General features: G+C 36.1%; 2 protein-coding genes across 2 annotated transcripts; both read left to right on the forward strand.

Moving 5' to 3' along the window:
* The first annotated feature begins 718 nt into the window (after window positions 1-718).
* On the forward strand, window positions 719-14,041 carry LOC114319142 (uncharacterized). The gene is made up of 5 exons (XM_028266135.2): window positions 719-1,322; window positions 10,299-11,007; window positions 12,610-12,982; window positions 13,270-13,663; window positions 13,780-14,041. Exons 1-4 carry the CDS (start codon window positions 1,016-1,018, stop codon window positions 13,318-13,320), a joined length of 1,440 nt encoding a protein of 479 aa, XP_028121936.2. The 5' UTR covers window positions 719-1,015; the 3' UTR covers window positions 13,321-13,663; window positions 13,780-14,041.
* Window positions 14,042-15,736: 1,695 nt separating this feature from the next.
* On the forward strand, window positions 15,737-17,853 carry LOC114319143 (uncharacterized). Its single transcript, XM_028266136.2, has one exon. It carries the CDS (start codon window positions 16,790-16,792, stop codon window positions 17,531-17,533), a length of 744 nt encoding a protein of 247 aa, XP_028121937.1. The 5' UTR covers window positions 15,737-16,789; the 3' UTR covers window positions 17,534-17,853.
* The last annotated feature ends 371 nt before the right edge of the window (window positions 17,854-18,224 follow it).

Here is an 18,224-nt window from a genome sequence, read left to right on the forward strand (position 1 = left end):
TGAATATGGACTAGGGAAGGAGTTAGAGGGGTGGTAATGAGTTAGGAAGAGGAGTAATGGTGGACGAGAAAAAAAGATGGAGTAGTAGCAGTAGGTTGGGAAAAATAAGGGGCGGTGATGGATGGCGGCAAACGTGGAAGGTGGGCTGGCAGTCAAGAGTAATGAAGGGGGAAAAAAGTGGTTAAATTGTTTGAATTGCTCATTCTTCATTAGATTTTTTAACTACCAAATACAAATGATAATATTTTAAAAGTTCATGATTTAAATTGAAATAATTAAAAAAATCCTAGGTTTAACTATCGTAATAAAATAAACTTTGGGTTAATTACATATTTATTTATTTATTTCAATCTAAATTATTTACCTATTTTCGTTAAGCAAAACGATAAAAAAAAATGATATTTTAGCCATTAAACACAAAATAAGTGTACATAAAATGTATAAAATATTTTTTTTCCCATTGAATTCAATGACTAAAATATATATTTTTTATTTTACTTAACGAAAATAGACCGTTAAATAAATTCAACAGAAAAATAATTTTTTTAAAATATTTTTTAAAATTTTATTTAGTAACAAAAATAGATGAATAATATATATTAAAAATAAACAAAAAAAATTTAAAGCAAAATTAATTTTTTTTTATTTATAATTTGTCCCAAAAAAAAAAAATCAAATTTTTGTGATGATATAGCTAAATTGACGTGTCAAAGTTGGTGATTTGGATCCCACAACTGGCAATTATTCAAACACGCGTGTCAATTCGATTCCCATTACTCCAATACCCATCGCCCGACACGAGTGGTGTGACCCCCTTCCCACTCAAACGTCAAACCCTATTCCCCCTACTTTTTCCCCCCTTCCTGCCCTAATAATCTCTCTTCTTCGAGAAATTGAAATTCCAATCCAATCCAACTCTCAATGATATCCGCCGAATACGATCTTAGGGTTTATTCATTTAGCTGAATTTGATGATTACTTGGATTCGCTAACCCTAGATTTCTCTCAATCCTCCATGGAGGGCTCTGTGGAGGATCTCGGAGCCCCCCCTGATTCCTGGGAGGTGGCGGACTTGGAGGCCAGCGTTACCAGATTGATGCTCTCTTCCCACAACAACAACTCTTTTTCTTCGAATCCGCCATCGTCGTCTTCGTCTTCGTTGAGCTCTGCTTCTCATGATCACCTCGTTTATGGTTCAGCTTCTTCGGCTTCTTCTTCGCTTGTTATGGTTCAGAAGGTTGGAGACGTTTCCGAAGATGTAATCAATTCCGTGGATCAGTTCCTTCGCGAAGCTCTGCAGAACCCTCGGGAGAGGCTTTCTGGTAATTTTAAGCTCTTTAACTTTGGGTTCCTCTTGCTTAGAGTAATTGTTTTTTTCAGTTAATTGGACCGTATAATTTACAAATATCTTCTTCTTTTTTTTATTTTTATTTTTTTAAATTTTTTGTGCTATTTATTAGCTGACCTTGCTTGATGAGTTCTGCACAATTATAAATAAAATTACTTAATATGATGATGAAATGAGAATGAAAGCAAATCCATTGAAAGATAGATATGGATGAAAAGGAATTGTAGGGAAGTATACAAGGGCAAAGATGGAAATTTAACACATTTTGCAGTTGCTGATTTCCGAACATTTTTTTGTGCTCACCAATTCATGGACTTGAACACTTTCGGCTCCCTTATATCATATCATACCTATATTACAATTTTGGTTCTTTTTTCTTTTTCTTTTTCTTTTTTGTGGCTAAAATTTGGAACTTTAAGTGGCATATACGGAGATAAATTTTTTATTTTTATTTTTAACAAAATCACAACCAAGTGAGAACTGCATAGTTCTACGAGAATAGCACTAAACGTGTTAAGGAAGAACTTTAGGGAATATTACGGTTTCTCTCTCTTTATTTTGTTCTTGTTTTTGGTGGTTAGAAGGTTAGTAGAGGGTTATGGACTTTTTGAGTTTGAGTGTGTAGAAAAAGGTAAGGTCTTCAAGTCTTCATCATGCTAGGAGTGACAAAGTTGGATGGCTATCCACAACCATGAACAATTAAATTGGTGGTTTTCGGTCCACATGGGTGTTAGGGTTGTAGCTGTGAAAGGGAAAGGCCTAAAACTTGTTTTTATATGAAATTGAGGTTGAAGTAATTGATTATTTGGGTCTGGTAGTGGGTGAAAAAGTGTGAAACATCCAAGTAAGGAAGAAAATAGAACAAGAGCATAATGCAGGAATCATATGTGGAGTGTTTTAGTCATTGACCTCTAAAAACCTTCCACTCGTGCTGGTTTCTTATAATTATTGGGCGAAAATCATGTGCGGAGTGTTTTAGTCTTTGACCTCTAAAACACTTCCACTCGTGTTGGTTTCTTATAGTTTATTGGGAAAAAACCATTTTTACTTCCTTTAGTTTAGTCCCGGAGTACTTTAACCCATTGTCTTTTAAAAATAGCCATTTACCCCTCATGTGGATTTGAACTAAAGTGCAATGCTAGCACTGTTAACGAAAAATGTGAAATGACCTTAATAACACTTTGTTTTATTCTATTTCCTCCTTTTATCTGCACCCTCTCTCTTTCTCTCACATCTATTGTCTAACTAGTTTTAACTTAACTATAGATTAACAACTATTCTACATATAATCTACAAACAAGTCTGTTTGATTGAGTTTTGAGAACTTATTTTCTGAAAAGTTTTGCAAAATTAGAAACTAGTTTAACAAAAATAAACATAAAAAATATAATTTTGAATTTTCCAAAATTATTTTCATCTCAAAAAGGAGAGAATCATATAAAAATAACATGTGTTTTTTATTTTGTTCATGAAACTAGTTTTTGAAATTTTTTAAAAAACTAAGTTTTGAAAACTCAACCAAACATAAGGTAATCTCATTTTAAAAAATAGCACAAAAGTTATACAAATTGTGTGAGTGATTTTCCGACCACACTGCCAACTCAGTATTCAGCTGGAGAGCACTGGCACAAAAATGAAACCTGTCTGACCTGCAATAGAAAAGAGAAGATCCCGACGGTGGTTCGTCCACTCGGGGGCACTCCGACGATCAAGTTAGTATATCTCTCAAAGATAATTAATAGTGCTAAACTCACTGGACAAAGCATAAAAGACATACTTTATACCCATGAGGGTGTCTCTCTTTTATAGGCAACATAATCCTAGTTCCAATAGAAGCCTAGCTCCAATGGATTTAGGATTACTGCTAATCTTGGACTCCCAGTAGAATTAGGATAAACTTTCTAAGAGTCTTATCTTTACTCAAACTGATGTCTTCTCCCATTCTAGGACTCTTGTCCCTTATCCGCTTATCTCGGATTCCGGTATTCTCGCAGATAACCTCGGCCTAGCCGAGATTACCTCGGTGTCATGACCAGGACACGTGGCACCTCGGCTGGCACTTCGGTGACACCTCGGCCGGCACTTCAGTGACACCTCGGCCACGTGTTTGTCATTCAAAAATTATGTTCCCACAATTGCCCCTTAGGTTCTATTACCTCGGCATCCTGAGGTGATGGAACCTATACATGTACTCCGGCCGAGTTCATGGCTTGTCGGCGCCAAGAATTTAGGACTCATATGTCCACTCATGAAGAATCAAGAATCAAGAATCATCATGTTCTTTCTCATCCAGGTTCAACATCTCAACAGAGATCACACTATCATCAGAGATCATCATCAGATTTGGAACATACCAATCACGCCCCCATTGTGTCGCATCAGTTCTGCCCCCCGCCGTCTGACGTCAGCACAGGCACGTCAGGATTTCTAATTCCAACGAAACCATTTCATTTCTTTCTGTGTCCCTAGACTCTTTCTTTTTATTCTCCCAAATCTGTCATGTTTCAAGCTCTCAAGCTCTGCAACCACTTCCATTCTTCTCCTCCGGTGAAGCTTTTGCTAATCCTTTCCGATTGCTACCGTCATCTGACTGCGGCATATTGAACACCGGCTTCATTTTCTTCGGTGAGTTATTCCTTTTTTCACCTCTTTAGTTTCATACCTTGTTGTCTCTGCTTGTTTGCCATGTCTGAACATATCCGTCTGCTCCTGTCCCTAAGGATTCTCCTCTCAAGAATGCTAGCAACCTCGTCCTGTCATTCCCTCCATCTCCAAGCCAGTCTGAAGACGAAGCTGAGTCCGAGGATCAGACTGAGGCCGAGAAGAAATGAAGAAGCTGGTGAGGCCAAGTCTTCAACTCTAAATGAGCAAGTCTTCAACTTGACTCAGGATAAAGGGGATGAGGTCTCAAAGACGCTGTCCCTGAGAAGACCACATCTGACGCGTCTATCGCTAAGAAGAGCATCGACTAGACTCTACAAGAGACCGACGCTGAGCTCGAGGCCGAGAAGGTTGTCGGGAAGTCTTCCCAGCTGTCTTCTGGGGGTGAGACATAGTCCGTTGCCAACGCCAAGTAGTTTCGTTTATGATTTTTTTCTTTGTACTTAGGCCTCGTTTGGGAACAGGCTAATTTAGTAACTTTTTAGCTATTTGACTAAAAAAGTAGGTAAAAAAAACTTATATGTTTGGGATGACTTTTTGGCTAATTACGAAAAGATGTGCAAAAAGTAGAGAGAAAAGAGAATCTTTGACTTTTTGATATGAGTTGTTGGCTTTTTGGCTAAAAGGGTAACTTTTTGGCTTTTTGACTAAAAAGGTAAGTCCCCAAACGGGGCCTTAGTACTCTTTTCTTACTTTTGAAACAATGTAAGCTTTAATTTGGCCGACGTGCCACTTTTGTAATCTGTACAATCATTCTTCAATGTTTAGGCCGAAGTGCCTTCTTTTCTTTTCTTTTCTGAATGCATTCTATACTTAAAATAATTTGCATGTCTTCAAGGTACACCTTCACTGTGTAATCTCTTCGGGGTAAAATATCTCGGACACAACTTCTAATCAAGTGTTTGCTCAAAACTCGCCACTTTTTTATTTCTTAAGACTTCTGTCTTCCATTATCTTCCAAGTCTTGGCCACATGGTAATCGTGCATAGATACTTCTCTCACTTGTAATCCTGACTTAATTTCAACTTGTAAATTTTCTCAAAATTTCAACAAGTGTTTAAACCAGTCTTCTTATAACATCACCTCGGCTTTAACTTTAACTTGTAAATTTTCTCAAAATTTCAACAAGTGTTAAACCAGTCTTCTTATAACATGACCTCGGCTTTAACTTCAACTTGTAACATTTTCTCAAGTTTCAACAAGTGTTAAATGTGATCTCGGTTTAACTTCAACTTGTAAACTTTTCTTAAGTTTCAACAAGTGTTAAACATAATCTCGGTTTAATTTCAACTTGTAAACTTTTCTCAAGTTCCAACAAATGTTAAACATAATCTCGATTCAACTTGTAAACTTTTCTCAAGTTTCAACAAGTGTTGAACGTGATTTCGTTTTAACTTCAACTTGTAAACTTTTCTCAAGTTTCAACAAGTGTTAAACGTGATCTCGGTTTAACTTCAACTTGTAAACTTTTCTTAAGTTTCAACGAGTGTTAAACGTGATCTCGGTTTAACTTCAACTTGTAAACTTTTCTCAAGTTTCAACAAGTGTTAAATATAATCTCGGTTCAACTTGTAAACTTTTCTCAAGTTTCAACAAGTGTTAAACATAATCTCGGTTCAACTTACAAACCTTTTTCAAGTTTCAACAAGTGTTGAACGTGATCTCGGTTTAACTTCAACTTGTAAACTTTTCTCAAGTTTCAACAAGTGTTAAACATAATCTCGGTTCAACTTGCAAACTTTTCTCAAGTTTCAACAAGTGTTGAACGTGATCTCGGTTTAACTTCAACTTGTAAACTTTTCTCAAGTTTCAACAAGTGTTAAACATAATCTCGGCTCAACTTGTAAAGTTTTCTCAAGTTTCAACAAGTGTTGAACGTGATCTCGATTTAACTTCAACTCGTAAACTTTTTTCTAGTTTCAACAAGTGTTAAACATAATCTCAGTTCAACTTGTAAACTTTTCTCAAGTTTCAAAAAGTGTTAAACATAATCTCGGTTCAACTTATAAACTTTTCTCAAGTTTCAACAAGTGTTAAACATGATCTCGGTTTAACTTCAACTCGTAAACTTTTCTCAAGTTTCAACAAGTGTTAAACATGATCTCGATTTAACTTCAACTCGTAAACTTTTCTCAAGTTTCAACAAGTGTTAAAAATAATCTGGGTTTAATTTCAACTTTGTAAACTTTTCTCAAGTTTCAACAAGTGTTAAACATGACCTCGGCTTGAAAATTCCAACTTCAAAGCATCATTCTCCAGCCCTCTACATGGCTTCCACCTACTCCTTTGTGGAAAAAAGTCTTTAACTCAGGCTGTGCTTTTCTCTTCTTGGATTTAATCATCTGGGCCAAGATCTTGCCTTCTGAAATCTGGGATCTGCTCACTTTAGACTGAGCTCTTCTTTTTTCGGACCTAATCATCTAGGTCGAAATCTTGCCTTATGGAATCTGGGATCTGCTCACTTTAGACTGAGCTCTTCTTTTCTCGGACCTAATCATCTAAGCCAAGATCCTGCCTTCTGGAATCTGGGATCTGCTCACTTTTAGACTGAGCACTTCTTTTCTCGGACCTAATCATCTAGGTCGAGATCTTGCCTTCTGAAATCTGGGATCTGCTCACTTTTAGACTGAGCTCTTCTTTTCTCCGACCTAATTATCTAGGCCGAGATCATGTCTTCTGGGATTCTCTATGGCCGACCTCTCGCGAAGGCCGGTGAGAATGTCCCTTGGTCTCGCCATGCTGAGGGACTGTAGGAATCGTTTTCTACCCCCTTTTCTGGGCGTCTTTCTTGGCCGCTAGAATCGGCATATCTTGTAGCAAGAACAGTGGCTGCATGACGTCGTTCTGCATCAGGAAATTGACGGCCGTTTGCAGGTTTGCCAATTTGTCCGCCATTCCCTTTATCCCGTCGTCCCTCCGCAGGCATCTATCCTTCCATACCTGGAGGTCGTCCTCGTTGTAATACCCGCTCCGGTCCGTTTTCTTTGGTTGGTCGCTCTCCTGGCTGACGTCCTTTCCTTCGTGATTCTTATCACGAGTCTCTTCGTTGCAGTTGACTTCTTCGACGTCAGAGTCAATATGCTTCCCATTCTTAGTAGGGGTGTTGTCCCCAACCTTCTCTTTCTGTCCGTCGTTGGCCATCTATTCTCCTTTCTTTCCCACAGACGGCGCCAAATTGTGTGAGTAATTTTCCGACCACACTGCCAACTCAGTATTTAGCTGGAAAGCACTGGCAGAATAGATGGCACATATCTGACCTGCAACAGAAAGAGAAGATCCCGGTGGTGGTTCGTCCACCCAAGGACATTCCGACGATCAAGTCAGTATATCTCTCAAAGATAATCAATAGTGCTAAACTCACTGGACAAAGCATAAAAGACATACCTTAGACCCATGAGGGTGCCTCTCTTTTATAGCCAACATAATCCTAGTTCCAATAGAAGCCTAGCTCCAATGGACTTAGGATTACTGCTAATCTTGGACTCCCAGTAGAATTAGGATAAACTTTCTAAGAGTCTTATTTTTACTCAAACTAAAGTCTTCTCCCATTCTAGGACTCTTGTCCCTTATCCGCTTATCTCGGCTTTCAGTATTCTCGTAGATAACCTCGGCCTAGCCGAGATTATCTCGGCGTCATGACCAAGACACATGGCACCTCGGCCGGTACTTCAATGACACTTCGGCCACGTGTTTGTCATTTAAAAATTATGTCCCCACACAAATATATGTAATAGCATAAATGGCAATGTCCTAAATTTGTAGATGAAACCAAACCTCTTAAATTTATAGATGGGCATTGTCCCTAATTTTGATATAAATATGAAATTCTTCTCAAGGGAGAAACAAAGAGAGAATATCATAAAGACATAAAGCTACAATACAAATTGGCAGCATAATTTGAAAAACAATAGGTTCAAAACCAAAGTGCAACTAGTGAACAGAATGAGCATTGAAAACCCATATGAGATCTTACACATCACTTGTCACCAACTCCAAGAATGTGAAAAGCTGAAGATATGATTCAATATAAACCACAAGGGGTAAAATGAATTTTGCTCTACTTTATTTGCATATCTTCCATGTATTTACGATTGAGATTCAGTTCTTATTATTGCATTTGTATGAGAGGAAGCCGTGCTAAATTTGTAGGAAGGTTGGGTCATTCATTGATCGTTGTGGGACTGGTGCTCAAAACCACCCACACCACTTGGACCATATTGTAGGCCCTTTAGTAGTTCCTTACTGCTCAAGGCTGTAGTTTTTACTTGTGCATTAGAACGTGATAAATTATTCTTTAGGTTTTGGGTGGGGGATTGTTATAGGGCCTATTGATTGTTCAGTTAACAGATGGTTTGAAAACATAGATCCCCTTTTACAAGTTCCTTTGTGTTTTGATGTTTCAAATTTGATTTGAAAGTTATATTAATTTCAATTTGATTGTCCATATTTCACGTCATGTTTCTAATTGATTTGAAAGTTATAATGAAGTTGTAGTTTGAAAAATATAGGTTGCATTTGGTAGAGTTTTGTAAATATGATTTGAGAGTATAAGTTGTATTTTGAGCTGTGGAATTATGATTTGAGTGTAGAAAATTTGTTTGGTTATGGTTTTTGAATAGAGTGTTGAATTGAGTGTGGAATTGAGTTTTGAAAATTTGATTTGACATGTGAAGTAAGAAAATTTGTTTGGTTATGAGTTTTGGAAAGAGTTTTCAAAACTTAATTCAAATTATTATAACTCATAACAAAACACACTACTTTCATACTATTGAAAATTCTAATCAACACTCATAACCAAACTCTTTTTAAAATTCAATTAAAAAAATTATTATTAACAGAAAATAACATTAATCAATTTTTTAATTGCAAATACTACAAAGGAAATAATTTTTTTTTAAAATAAATATTCAAAAATTTTAAATCATAAATATTTAAATAATTTAAATAATCTAAAAAATTTAATAAGTAAAAAATTAAAATAAATATTCAAAAAATTTAAATTGTAAAAATTTAAATAATTTAAATATTCAAAATTTTTAAATAATTTAAAATGTTAATATTTTAAATTTAAAAACAACTCTACACTCAAATCGTAACCAAGCATATAAAACAAAACTCAATTAAGAAATTATTTTTAAAACTCATAATCAAATACATAATTCGAAATTCCATACTACTTTCACAACTCTACACTGAAATCGTAACCAAATACATAGCAAAAAAAATTAAAATATTTTTATAAAATAGAGTTTGAATTTATTTTTATAAAATATTTAAAAATTTAAAAATTAAAATCGTAATATTTTGAAATTAAAATATTTAAAAATAGTCAAAAAATTAAAAAAATCGTAACATATTTAAATATTTAAAATATTTAAAAAATTAAAATATTGATTTGAATTGAGTTTTGAAAAAAAAATTGAATTATGTATTTGGTTATGAGTTTTGAAAAGTAATGATTATGTTTTGAATTGAGTTTTGAGAAATGGGTGTAAAATTATGATTTGAAAGCTCCAAACAAACAACACACTCAAATCAATGGCTAGAATTATATTTTTGAGAGGCTTACCAAACGGAGCCATACTTTTCATGCATCATTCTCAAACTGTTTTGTAGGTTTTTATTTTATTTTTTAATAATTTCTTTTAGATGCAATGGTAAGGAATATAATCACCACAAATTGAATTGTTAGGGAGAGGGGAGGGCTTGAAATGGGATGCGATAGTAAAAAAAATGCATTTATTTAATTTAACCGAGCATATAGCCCTTGATAGTGACAAAAGGTGATTCATGCAGTCGATCCCCTTGATCATGTGGTTACTAAATTACAAAAAATGAAAAATATTGTATGGATTGCTAAATTTAGGATTTTAGTGTCAGTGTACTATGTTTTTGGAATGTTCATTCCCTGCTGAAGGTGCTAGAGATCTCATTTTGATTATGTAGACTTCTGTACTACAATTTCTTGCTTTGTTTTCCTTTTTCTGTAATAGTATAATGTTTCTTCAAAAGAAAAATGGAGAAAAAAAAAAGAACAAAAGAAAAAAGGCTGTACAAGTTCACAATTCCAAAAGTAAGATGAATCAACCCTACGACTGTTGTGTCAATCCGATAATTGTTCAGTTACTGACTAAATCAGTCTTAACTTTTTGTCATCATCACCGACATCATCAGTGTCTTACTATCATCATCACTACTGTTGCGAGAAAATTGTTCACCGTGATGCATATTTGAATTGTTGATATTTGAGAGTCCAATTGAGGTTTCTTTTTGTTCTAATGTTGTTCAGTTCTAAGGATGGAGCAAGATGTTGAAAAGTTCATCCAGGATCCTACTCAACAGCAAATGGAGTTCCAGCAACTGCCAACTTCCTATCTACGGTTGGCTGCACACCGTGTGGCCCAACACTACTCATTGCAGTCAATGGTTTTATTGGATAATAATGTACCTGATGGTTCTGGTTCCAGAATTATTGTCCGCAAGAATTCTGAGTATCAGCCTCCTTTAATTCGCCTGGCAGACATCCCTGTAAATTTACCAATGGAAGATAGTGGTGACATTAAGGTTGCTATTAAGCAGAGGCCACAGAAAAAGTCACCTTCTGTTAGTGGTGCAAATTCACATTCAATAAAGTCCAATAATTCAAGAAGTGTGGAGGAGAGGAAAGAGGAATACAACAGGGCTCGTGCACGGATATTTAGCTCCAGTAGTTTTAGTGGGGGTGCTGGTGGGAGACCAGAAAGTGAACCAAGGAGGCAGGATAATAATTTCCACCAAGATTCATCAGGGATATCAAAGGCGGAAGAGAAATCCGTTCCAGGAGGATCTGATGTTAACGTTTGCAGGGGTTTAATTGATTCTCCAACTAGTAGCAGTAGATTAGCTAGAAGTCGGACAGAGGAGCCAGTTGGTAGGTCTAGAACAAACAGTAGGGTGGCTATTTTCCGGGACCGTGATGGTGACCGCAAGGACCCTGATTATGATCGAAACTACGACAGGTATGCCTTTATTTGTCTCTCCCTCCCTCCCCTCTGTGCTCCTTAGTATTAAATAGCATCCATGATATAGATGGGATAATATTAATTTTCCGGTCTTGAAGGGAATATTATCCCTATTTTGTTGAACAATGTTGGAAACATAAAGCTTGTTCTACAACTGTTTTCCATTCAAATTGGAACCTTTGTCATTATTGTTGTTAGGGACGGCAAGATAATCTCTTCTTTTCATTTATATGATTGACAATTGTGCGGTGACTGGTGATTGTGGTCTTACGCGACCTTTGGGGTGCAAGGTTTGAAGGTCCAAATGCGTCTCTCTCTCTCTCTTTTTTTTTTTTTTTTTTTTTTAACATTGTTTTTAGTACATGGGAGGCTGTATGGTGGGAATTCTTGCATGTGGCAAGACTTGAACCCTTTACCTCTTAATGAGGTGCAAGGGTTTTGGCTAATTTGGCCAGTCCCAATTGCATCTAAATACTACATTAATCTTATTCTTGAAAATTTAGGGCTTATTTGGTATCATTTTTGTTTTTGATGTTTTCATTTTTCAGTGTTTTCAGAAACATAAATAATGAAAATTTGCATCGGTTACTGTTTTTTTTCTAGAACCAAAAACATAGAACAAAAATGTTACCAAATGTTCCTTTCTTTTTTGTATGTATATTTTTTTTTTTCATTTTCCATTTTCACAGCATTGACAAATAGTTCCTTGTAACGCAAAAACTTTCAGTACTTCCAAAATAACCTTTTGTGAACATAACTAAAGAAAAAAAGAGACAAGAATAAGAGGTATTTGCCTCTGTTCCAATAAGGTTGTCCTCAACCCTACCCTCTCGTTGGTGGGGAGAGGATTCGGATACTACTCAATCTAATTAGTTGGCAGTTAGTTTTTCAGTCAGTGTGTCAAACCTTGTGGATTTATTGAAGGCCTTGTTTAGGTTTTAGTATGGTGATGGACAGCCACTAGCTTTTAGCTTGAGTGCTCTCTCCTGCTATCCCCAAATGCAGAGTTGCAGGGTGGGCAAATATGTTGTCATATTTATCAATAATATACATTTACATATATGCATTATATAATTATGTATATGGACATACTTACATACTGGGAAAATGAAATTTGAAAAACATTAAATAAATAGATTGATAGCATTGTCTCTGGCAAAAAGATTATAGTGTAAGAATTATTTGTGAACTGTGTACGTAATTTAATGCTTCATTTTGAAGGTGCCAGCTACCTTGGCTGGTAAAACCTCTTAATGGTGGTTCCAAGGTCTAGTACCAAGTCCCACCTTCATCGAAGTTGGAGGGTTATGTGCTGGGGAAGGGATATACCCCTCTTTATGAAGTCCTCTACCTGTAGAACAAAAAATAAAAATAAAAGAAATTAAAACTCCATTTCAGTGCTTTCTCATTGGTTATGAAATGTTGAAACATGAATAACTGACTGCTTTAGTTTTCTTCTTTCAACTGTCTGACTCGTTCTGGATTTGAAGACCCTGTTTAGTGACTGAGATCCTGACTAGTTTAATCAATAATGCCTATTGTTTCTTATATATATTAGTAGGCCACAGGTGCTAGTATTATAATGCTTTTCTTTACCAGATATATGCAAAGATTTGACCCTGGATTTGGGTTCAATGGAGGTCCATATACCGTTCAGCCTTTGTACTCCCCTGTATTGAACTACAACACTGAATTTCCACAACTTGGGTCAGCTCATAACCCTTTGATATCTACTGAACACCAACCTCGGTCACTCCCTCAACATCTACCGGGGTCATGGACTGCAGCACCATCAACCCCCGCTGGAATTGGTTATGGTCATCCAGATGCCATGATGACCCTATTTAGTCAGAATCATGTGGGTGCACGCTCCACCTCTGCCTTGTATTTGCATGCAGGTCAATATCTTTGTCAGCGCCCTGGAATGCCATTCATCCACCCTCATGAACAGGTGCACCAACCCTTTTCACAGGTATGACTATGACATTGATTTTCCTTTCCTACCATTGATATAATTGGTAGTCTGGAAACTGCTCTAATGGGGACTTCATATAGATCACTTTGTCTCTCACTCACACACCGGCATGCAATTAAATCTAATAACCAACACAGATTTTATATGAATCTTCGCAAGCATAAATTACATTGTGATTGTGACATTTGAGGGTTATGCTTTTTACATTTCAGAGTTGGAGAAGACAACTTAATTTTAGATCATTACTTATCTATAATTTGTTTTCATTGCATGCCTTTATCCAGTCTCATCAGCAGCAACCTGATGCAAGTTTTGGATTAGCCCGGCCCCGGTGAGGGGCGTGGGCCATGCCTGCACCCTGCCAGCACGTTCTGAGCTTGAAATGTGAACAGGCGTGCTAAAGTGCAGCCACATATTATCTCAATTGGCAGGTGTGCAGGCATATGCAGCCGAGGTGGGTTGGAGCGAACATATAAATCGTACATTCACTTTCTTTGATCCATTCCACCAATCTGGCTTTCAATGAGAGCTTCTTGTGTATCGATGAAGCTCACTGGTTGGCAGTTTCCTCGAGTTCCCTGAGAGCTATGCTATACCACTGATGATGATGAAGAATGAAATTAGGAAATGAATCTACCAGAGTTGAGAAAACAAAAGCATGTATTTGTTCGGACGAAGGTATATTTTCCCCTGATTTAATTGGAACTGGTTATTTTTTCTTAATAAATTGTTTTTATTTTTTATTTGGGCTATTTATATCCTCTGGAATTTAAGATACATTTATCCTGTTGCAGCACCAGAAAGTGCCAAAAAGAAATCTGGATGAAAATTATAATTCAAGAAAGAGGTGGCTCTTAGTTTCTGCCCCCTGGACACTTCAGTGCAACCCGGTGTATTCTTACAAGAAGGCTTTGGTCATCACTTTTTACTGGTTTATTGCAAACTATTTCAAAACTAATATTGCAAACCATATAATGCACTATGTAGATATTTGATTTGATCTTAAATTGTGTCCTTGCTCTACTGTTCACAGTTAATTCAGACAAGTATTTCCCATATGCATTGCAACAATCCAATTCTGTTGTGTTAGGGAACTTGGAATATCCACCTTTTAATTGAAATGAAACAACCCTACTTTAACTTTAAACATATGCCGTTGGATTATCCCAATAAGACCATAGCAAAAAGGGTGGGGAAAAAAAAAAAAATAAAAGATTGAAAGCCATCTTACAATTGTACCTATGATGACATAATAAGTTGTGCCAGTTTTTGATTTGTTATAAAAATATGAGGCTTAATTTCTTTATCATATCATTGTTGTGAATAGTGAGCCTTGAATGTTTCGAGTAGAAAATTTTACATAGAATCTTGAACCAGTGTTATTAAAAAGGCAATGCTATTGCTCTTGAGTGGCAACATCTTACAAATTTCAGTTGGGTTAACAAGGCCTAGGTTATACATTATATAGTTTGGAAAGGAAATCTCCTGATGTAGGATGCTAATCAGGGATTAGTTAGGGGAAATGGATTACAGGTTTTGCAAGATATTGGGGTTGTTTGTAGTATTATAGCTGAGTTGTGGACTATTAAAGATGACCTTAATTAGTTGTGGTCTATTAGAGATGGCTTTAATTAGAGAGCCTTAATTTGGCTCGTGACAAAGGTGTTTTTAGGTCAAGTTTGGCAATTCAAAAATAATTCATCTTTTATCTTTTTTTCATCACATCACCTCTCTATTTTTCTGCACATCTTTTCGTAAAGACAAAAAATATACTTATTTAGGTCATTCTAAACAACCCCTTAGCCTCTGTTTGGCAAGTTAGTTTTCAGGCTTTTTTGGCTATTTTAGCCACAAAAAACAAAATAGGCTATTTTAGCCATAACAAACAAAACATCACATCCAACCTATAATCATTACATTATTCTCTCACAAAAAAAATCAAAAAAGTCAAAAAGTCCTTTCCAAATTAAGCTTTTTAGCCCAGGCTAAAATAGCCAAAAAAGTCAAAAAGCCAAAAAGCCAACCTACTTCCCAAACCAAGCCTTAATATTGAAGATGAAATTGATGCCCTATTTGCAAAGCAACTCATTATGGGAGAAATCAACAATAGTTACTATGAGTAGTTTGATTTTTGATTGTAGTTATTTGTTGGACTAGCTGAAGGTGCATACAATTAAGCATACTTTCTGAGTCTATACTATCTGTTCTGTTTTCTCAAAAAACATATTTACCGAGAGGTTAATGGATGTGCTGACATTCTAGTAGATTTTGTTAAAAAAAAGTTCACAATTTTTCCCATCGTATTACCGTTCAATTATATGATGATGCAAGAGGGATCAATTATTCCAAAATTATATACTCCTTAATTTAATTTTAATATAATTCCAATTTATCGAAAAACAAAATGTACAAATTTCGTTCCGTTTTGTAGTCACTTTTTAAAAATTCTAACTTTGTAAAGGAATATGTAATTATTATATTTAAATTCATTTTAATATGGTTAACACCTTTTGCTTTCACTGTTAAAAAATGATTAATGTTTTTAAATATAATAGTAATTCATCCTCTAAAATTAGAACTCTAATTGAGTTTTAGTGATGTAGAAAATAAAAAAATACAAGATCAAAATATCACATCAAATAGGATTCACACACATACACATTAAGTGGGTGTTTGGGGTGTTTTAAATAAGTGTATTTTTTGTCTTTTTGGACTAAAAAGTTGAGGGAAAAAAATATGAATGTTTGGGTTAACTTTTTAACTTTTTATGAAAAAATGTGTATTAAAAAATTGTATAATTATTGTCTACTTCTCGGGCTTTGATTGGATTGTGTTGTTTGGCCTGTAGGGGCCACCACGGGTCCCCTTTTTCTAATCGAAACCGTTCAATGTTTAAAACTCATCGAGTACTATATGCTTATAAAAATTAACGTTGATTGGATATCGATAGCTATCTGATCGTGTTTGTTTTTTTTTTTTTTTGTTAACTGTTAACTATAACACCATCCATTTTACACAAAACTGATTTGATCATGTAATTAGCGATATTCGATAGACGTGATTTTTTACAGACATATAGTATTAGACTAGTTCTACATATTGAACGGTTCAAATTATCAAAACGAGACTCATGATGGCCCGCACAGACCCAACTTTACCATCTAATTTAGTAAATATTTTACTATAATTTTTTTATTTTCCCGGTCACTGACTCCATCGTCACGGAATGTCTAATCTTAGGTTTTTTTTTTTATTTGTAATAATATTTGTATATTATTTTTTTAATATTTTTTTTTATGAATAATTTTTAACTTTTTAAATAACTTTATAAATTTTTAACTTTTTCAAGGATTATCAAACCAGTCCTAAAACTATTCGAATTTTTTTTGTTGGAGGTCCCAAAAATTTTCCTTTGAAATACCCAAAAATAGATGGAAGGGCTAACAGCCAAAATGTGACGACAATCGCAATGTGCAACTAATTTGTGCTTTAAAGAGTTGTACGTTTCTCTGGCCGATAGATAAAAAACGGATAGATCTTCCCAATCTCCACTCTCAAATAATATTCGAAGATCGAAGAAGCCAAGCCCTAGTTCAACTTCTCTCTCACTCTCTCTTCAGATTCAAACCTCAGAACCCTAATTGCCCCTCTTTCTTCCACACATTTCATTGCCAGATTCAACGAATATATTCATTTCTCACCCCGATTTTGCCCTAAAATCTCTCTCTCTCGATTCCGATCTCGAAACCCTAATTCTGGGTTTTGAGATTCGAACCCCCAATTCATCTCACCCGATCCTCGATAATGTCGAAGGAATTCAACGTACCGCCGGTAGTCTTCCCCTCCGGAGGAAACCCCGGCACCACCGCCCAACAAAGGCGGCTTCCAACGGCGCCGTTCCAGCCGCCGCGATCTGCAAACCCTAGCATGCCCTTCATGTCGTTCGACGTCGGCTCCGCCGTACCATCGACTTCCTTCTCAGCTCCCCAATTCGGCGCCAACTCGATCGGAATCGGGTCTGGGTTCGAGGACGAACCGCCACTACTCGAAGAACTGGGAATCAATACTCGTCAGATTTGGAGCAAAACCGTGTCGATTGTGAACCCGTTTAGAGTAAACGCTGATCTCCACGAAAATGCCGATTTATCGGGTCCCTTTCTGTTCTTGTTGGCTTTTGGGTTGTTCCAATTGCTGGCTGGGAAGCTGCATTTCGGAATTATACTCGGTTGGGTCACTGTCACTGCACTGTTTCTCTATGTGGTGTTCAATTTGTTGGCTGGAAGAAATGGGAATTTGGATTTGTATCGGTGCGTGAGTTTAATCGGGTACTGTATGTTGCCAATAGTGATTTTATCGGCAATTTCGCTGTTTCTTCCGCAAGGTGGGGTGGCGATTTTCGTGACAGCAGGGGTTTTTGTGATTTGGTCGACTCGGGTTTGCACGAGGCTTCTTGTTGAGCTTGCTTCTTGTGGAGACGAGCACCGTGGATTGATTGCCTATGCGTGTTTCTTGATCTACGTTCTCTTCTCGCTGCTTGTGATATTTTGAGCCCAAAAAACGGTACTCTGTTGTTCAATGTTTAGTGTTGCAATTTTATCTTGGGTGATCTTTACATGGAAAGGCTACTTTTTTGGATAGGTTTACTGGATGGCTTAGAAATACTTTTTACTAAAATGGAAGTAATATTCAGTATTGGGTGGTCCATTTATTGCTCTTGATATGTTTAGATTTTATTTTGATGATTGTGTGTTTAGCTGCAAGAGCAATATGTGTATAGTTACATGCCTATATATGCACATATGCTAGTTTCTGTATGGATTTTACATTTGTTGCAGAATAATGCTATACAAACAGGAGAAGTTTTGTCTTGTTGCTGTGTAATGCTAACAAACATTATTTTTCTGCATAATTCTGATGTGGCCTTTTGCGGTCTGTTCATTTCAATCCAAAACACCAAACATTGCGGCGCATAAATTTTCACTTTTACACCATTCTAGATTGATTTTCTGTATAAAAATTTTGTTTGTGGCTAGAGGAACCTAGCATAGTTGAAGATTTGTTGTTTTTGTTGAGCACATAGAGCATAACATGCAAAATAGGTATTCTGTTGTCGAGCTTATGATTTTCCATGCTATGTATACTTAGTCATGCTTTGGTTGTCATGTGTTATCTTTTGTCATTCTTCCCTTTGCAACTTGTGAGCAGAGATTTTGGGGGGCATTGCAATCGAAAACGTTTC

This window comes from Camellia sinensis, chromosome 8 (assembly GCF_055761805.1).
Source record: "Camellia sinensis isolate YWXY chromosome 8, ASM5576180v1, whole genome shotgun sequence".
In the NCBI taxonomy this organism is placed as follows: Eukaryota; Viridiplantae; Streptophyta; class Magnoliopsida; order Ericales; family Theaceae; genus Camellia; species Camellia sinensis.